This window comes from Rhincodon typus, chromosome 9, assembly GCF_021869965.1.
Source record: "Rhincodon typus isolate 14 chromosome 9, sRhiTyp1.1, whole genome shotgun sequence".
In the NCBI taxonomy this organism is placed as follows: domain Eukaryota; kingdom Metazoa; phylum Chordata; class Chondrichthyes; order Orectolobiformes; family Rhincodontidae; genus Rhincodon; species Rhincodon typus.
Window position 1 is genome coordinate 13,161,875 of NC_063340.1, and position 6,000 is coordinate 13,167,874.

At 43.0% G+C, this 6,000-nt stretch overlaps 1 protein-coding gene across 1 annotated transcript in view; it reads right to left on the reverse strand.

The window, feature by feature from the left end:
* The window catches only part of LOC109911163 (ral GTPase-activating protein subunit alpha-2-like), a 95,561-nt gene extending 93,326 nt beyond the window's left edge, over nucleotides 1-2,235 (reverse strand). The window contains exon 1 of the mRNA XM_048600908.1: nucleotides 2,154-2,235. Within this exon, the coding sequence (XP_048456865.1) occupies nucleotides 2,154-2,235 (82 nt within the window). The remainder of the gene's footprint in view (nucleotides 1-2,153) is intronic.
* Nucleotides 2,236-6,000: the final 3,765 nt, after the last annotated feature.

A 6,000-nucleotide genomic window follows, 5' to 3' on the forward strand; every position in this document is an offset into this window, starting at 1 on the left:
CCAGATCAGTATGTGATTGGGGAAACAAAGGGCTTACATCTGACAGATGACATTTAATATAGAAGATATATTATTAGGTACATAAATAGAAACACCAAGCACATGTACATTAAGCAGGGCTGCATGCTTAAGTCTCCAACACAGGAGACAGTGCATTAACATCAGAGAATCCAAGACCAGTTCCACAAGGTTACTGCAAAAGCATTTGGAGCGCTGGGTTATACTACAAGAATGAACAAATGCAAAAATAAAAAAAGTGGTACCTTCATAGAAGACCTTCACTAAGACTCATTTAGAATATTGTGATCAGTTCTGGTCCCTTAGAAGGTTCAAATGTGGACTACTCCTTGGCACCTAATTTTTGCAATAGCCATTATCTTCACATAATTGTGCATTTGAGGGAGATTTCATTTGTTTCTAAAATAATGTAAGGGTTACATGTGATTCAGCAATTTCAGTTAGAAGTTTAGAAGAGTCAAGGGAGACAGTAGCAAAAGTGATTTAAGCAGATGAAGATGCCAGGTACGAGGTGCAGCAACACTAAGAGAGATGGGCAAGTTCATAAAAGCTGCCAAGACAACTGCGTGTAAGGTGAGAAATCACACGACACCAGATTATAGTCTGACAGGTTCATTTGAAAACACAAGCTGTCACAGCCTCGCTCCTCCTTCAAGTGTAAGTGAGAGAGGTGGCATCAAACACACAAGTTATAAGTAAAAGATCAGAGGGCCACACAACTAACGAGGATGTATTAAACAAACCTAAGATGCTGTTAAATCTTTAATCAGTTAAAAGGTTTCGATTGATTAATATGTATATGTAAACCCCTGAATCAGTGTAAAGAAGAAGTGACATTTTAGGTCAGACAATGCACGTTAGGCACGAGACCTTGTTAAGAATCTGTTGGTGTTTCGGTTTGGAGTCAGACTGGTTTTATTTCTAAAGTAGGAATTTACAAACTGCCACTTTGACTGACTATCTATAAACTTTGTGCTTTTTGAACAAAATAGGATGTATCCACAAATACAAACTGACCCTATAGATTTACATGTATGCACGTGCATACGGGAGAGAGACAGAGAGAGAGAGCGCGAGACACCGAGAGACAGTAAGAGAGACAGACACACAGACAGCGCGAGAGCGAGAGAGAGAGACACACACACAGACACACACACACAGAGAGAGAGAGACACAGAGAGCACGAGCGAGACAGAGCGTGCAAAAGTGAGCAGGGGGAGCGCACGCGTGGGGGAAAGAGAGCCTGCGGGGGCGGGGTGAGGGGTAGTGGTTTATGAGAGAGAGTGTGCATAGTGTAGTATCCCAGGGTCTGTGACTCTGCGTTGTTGTGCACCCCAAAGTTCTTTACGGAGAGGGTGGTGGGTGCCTGGAATGCATTGCCAGTGGAGGTGGTAGAGGCAGGCATGATAGCATCATTTAAGATGTATCTAGACAGATACACGAGTGGGCAGGGAGCAGAGGGACACAGATCCTTGGAAAATAGGTAACAGGTTTAGATACAGGATCTGGATTGGCGCAGGCTTGGAGGGCCGAAGGGTTTGTTCCTGTGCTGTAATTTTCTTTGTTCTTTGTTCTAAAGTTCACCTTGGAGGACGTTTACCCGAAGATCTGAGGCTGAATGGCCTTGACCGCCAAAGTGATCCCCCACTGGCAGTGACCATCCCTGTCTGGTGATTGTTGCACGGTGTCCTTTCATCTGTTGTCATAGCGTATGCATGGTCTCACCAATATACCATGCCCTGGGGCATCCTTGCCAGCAGCGTATGTGATAGACAACGTTGGCCAAATCACATGAATATCTGCCATGCACATGGTGGGTGGTGACTGCACATGTGATAGTGTCCATGTTGAAGATCTGACATATCTAGCAGAGGTTGCCATGACAGGGTTGTACAAAGTTGTGGTCAATGTTGTCCTGAATTAGTTTGCTGCAAACAATGGTCTAAGGTTTGGTGGTTGTCTGAAGGCAAGAAGTGGAATCACGGGGATGATCGTGGTGAGGTGCTCATTATCGATGACAATGTTTTGAAGGCCTCAAAGAACATGGTGTAGTTTCTCCTCTCCTGGGCACTACTGGACGACAAAGGATACCCGATCGGTTGTATCCAGTGTCTGTCTTCTGAGGAGGTCATTACAGTTCCTCGCTGTGGCACGTCTGAGCTGGTGATCGATGAGTTGAGCATCATATCCCATTCCAACGAGGACGTACTTCAACATCTTCAGGTGTCCACTGCGTTCCTCCTAATCTGAATAGATCCTGTGTATGTGTGGGGTTTGTCCGTAGGGGATGGCTGTTAATACGTTTAGGGTGGAAGCTGGAGAAGTGCAGCATTGTGAGATTATCCGTAGACATGCAGTAGAGTGAGGCATGGAGGTGTCTGTCCCTGATGGAGATGCTTGTGTCCAAGAATGAGATGGATTCTGAAGAGTTGTCTATGGTAAGTCTGATGGTGGGCTGAAACTTGTTGATATCGCTAAATGGATTTACATATACATATTAAAATAGATTAAAACCTTCTAACTGATTAAAGATTTAACAGTGTCTTAGGTTTGTTTAATACATCCTCATCAGTTGTGCGACACTTTGATCTTTTACTTAAATTCTGTGTCTGATGCCACCTTTCTCACTAACACCTGAAGAAGGAGCGAGGCTCTGAAAGCTTGTTTTCAAATAAGCTGTTGGTCTATAACCAGGTGTTGTGAGATTTCTGACCTTGTCTACTGCAGTCCAACACCGGCACTTCCATGTAGCTGTGTACGGACACAGGACGGATATATAGTTACTCCCAGGCTCAATGGTGTCCTGGAACATGTCAAAAGTAGAAGAAAGGAATTTCCCAAAGTTGCTTTTCCTAAATTGGCCTACTACTCTTTTTTATGCCTCTTGCAATAAATGAAGAGATTAGCAGCAAGGAGAGCTCCGTTTACATACAAAACCATATGGTACAGGCTAAAAAAAAAACGCTGCTCTCTTGCTAGCTGTCATTTTCATATGTGCATATGAATTGTCCAAAGGATGCAAGGTTAGAAAACTGGATGGGAATAAGTCAAGAATAATGGAAAGGTTAGCTACACCGACAAAGGTTCATCTAATGGAGTAAAACAGGGATTTAAAAATGTAAAGTTCCAACAGGGGTAGCACGTTTGACAAATCTGAATTAATCAAAACATTCAGCTAAAGAGAAAGGGAATGGCATATATGATTTTATATGGATTTTCAAAAGGAAAACAGTTCAACAAGAGGCTTAAATACTAAAACTATATATACATCTAGAGTAAAGTCATTGGATGTGGACAGAGATAGTTATTAAATTGACAAGAGTGGAAATTAACCTTTTTCCATATTAACGTGTGCCCAGAAATTAGGCTAGAACTCTTCCAATTTGCAGATAGATACAGGAGGAAATTGCATCAAAATTTTAGGCTTGCACCAAAAGGGGGTGTGGCAAGTTGTGAAAAAAAATGCAAAAACGCCATGATAGGTCATCGTGTAGACAGAGGTAGCAGATGGGGTGGCTTGCAAGGTTGCATATATAGGAAACGGGGTAAATTTATTTCACTCATCCAAGCAGTAGGATGTTTAGATGAGGGGAAGAGGGATATTTTGTGGTGCAAACGCATAGATCTTTAAACTGAGAATTAAGATACCAATGGCCATAAAGGCATACATATTCTAGGTTTCATATACAGAACACTGAATATCTACAGGACATTTACTGAACCATACTTGGGACACTGTGCAGTTATACTAGAATTAGAAATAGAATTAGGTTTTATTGTCATATGTACTCAAGTACAGAAGTAGAGGAGCACAGTGAAAAGTGTACAAAGTCACCGTTCTCTAGTGCCATCCTCGGTACAAAAAAACCCAAATTTTAAAAACAAAACAAGCATCTTGGATACAGAAACCAAAACAACCACCTAAGATACAAAATCCAGAATTGCAAAAACACAAAAGCATAAACATGCTATAGGAAGCATTTTAGTCCAGAGAAAAAGAGGTCAAATAAAGTTTGAGAGCATAGAACAGTACAGCACAGCACAGGCCCTTCGGCCCACGATGTTGTGCCAACCTATTATCCTACTAAGATCAATCTACCCTGCATTTTATTATCCTCCATGTGCCTATCCAAGAGTCGCTTAAATGTCTCTGAAGTCTCTGACTCCACTACCACTGCCGGCAGCGCATTCCACACGCTCACCACTCTGTGTGAAGAACCTACCTCTGACATCTCCCCTATACCTTCCTCCAATAACCTTAAAATTATGCCCCCTTGTAATAGTCATTTCCGTCCTGGAAGAAAAAAAGTCTCTGACTATCCACTCTATCTGTGCCTCTCATCATCTTGTAAACCTCTATCAAGTCACCTTTCATCCTTCTTCACTCCAATGAAAAAAGCCCTAGCTCCCTCAACCTTTCTTCGCAAGACCTGCCCTCCAGTCCAGGCAGCATCCCGGTAAATCTCCTCTGCACCCTCTCTAAAGCGTCCACATCTTTTCTATAGTAAGGTGACCAGAACTGAACACAATATTCCAAATGTGGTCTGACCAGAATTTTATAGCATAACCTCACGGCTCTCAAACTCAATTCCCCTGCCAATGAAAGCCAACACACCTTCCTTACAACCCTATCAACTTTGAAGGATCTAGGAACGTGGACCCCAAGATCCCTCTGTTCCTCCACACTGCTAAGAATCCTGCCATTAACCCTGTATTCTGCATTCAAATTCAACCTTCCAAAATGAATCACTTCACACTTTTCTGGGTTGAATTCCACCTGCCACTTCTTTGGCCAGCTCTGCATCCTGTCAATGTCCCATTGCAATCTACAACAGCCCTCCACGCTGTCCACAACTCCACCAACCGTCGTGTCATTGGCAAACTTACTAACCCACCCTTCCACTTCCTCATCCAAGTCATTTATAAAGATCACAAACAGCAGAGGTCCCAGAACAGATCACTGCAGAACACCACCAGTCACCAAGCTCCAGGCTGAATACTTTCCGTCTACTACCACCCTCTGTCTTCTATTGGACTGCCAGTTTTGTATCAAGACAGCCAAATTTCCCTGAATCCCATGCCTCCTTACTTTCTGAATGAGTCTATCATGTGGAACCTTATCAAATGCCTTGCTAAAATCCATATACACCACATCCACTGCTCTACCGTCATCGAAGTGTTTTGTCACATCCTCAAAGAATTCAGTAAGGATTGTGAGGCATGACCTGCCCCTCACAAAGCCATGCTGACTATTTCTAATCAAACTGTCCTTTTCCAAATCATCATAAATACGATCTCTCAGAATCCTCTCCAATAATATGTTAGAAGTTAGGTTGAAGTAATGAAGAAGAAATCATTACAACAGCCAGGTTAAAAGGAAGAAAACAGTGACTTTCAAAATTCTGAAAGATTATTTCCATAAGTGCTGAACCCATAACAAGTGGGCACTCAGTCAGAATGATCAGTAAAAGAATATAAGCAAAGTTACAGGCAGGACATGCTGTCTGCCAAATCCTATCAAAATGCTAATGGCAAAATTGCAACAGCAATTGAAAATTAATTCATAGAATCCCTACACTACAGAAACAGGTCCTTCAGCCCAACAAGTCCACACTGACCCTCAGACATCCCACCCAGATCCATCCGCCTGTAACCCAGCTAATCTACACATCCCTGACACTGCAGGCAATTTAGCACGGCCAAGCCACCTTTTCTGAAGAAGGGTCTGGGCCCGAAACGTCAGCCTTCCTGCTCGGCCTGCTGTGTTCATCCGGCTCTACACCTTGTTATCCCACCCAGCCTGTACATCTTTGGACTGTGGGAGAAAACCAGAGCACCCAGAGGAAACCCACGCAGACACTGGGAGAATATGCAAACTCCACACAGACAGTTGCCCGAGGGTGGAATTGAACTCGGGTTCCTGGTGCTGTGAGGCTGTAGTGCTAACCACTGAACCACCATGAATGAAGAATTTTTAAAGAA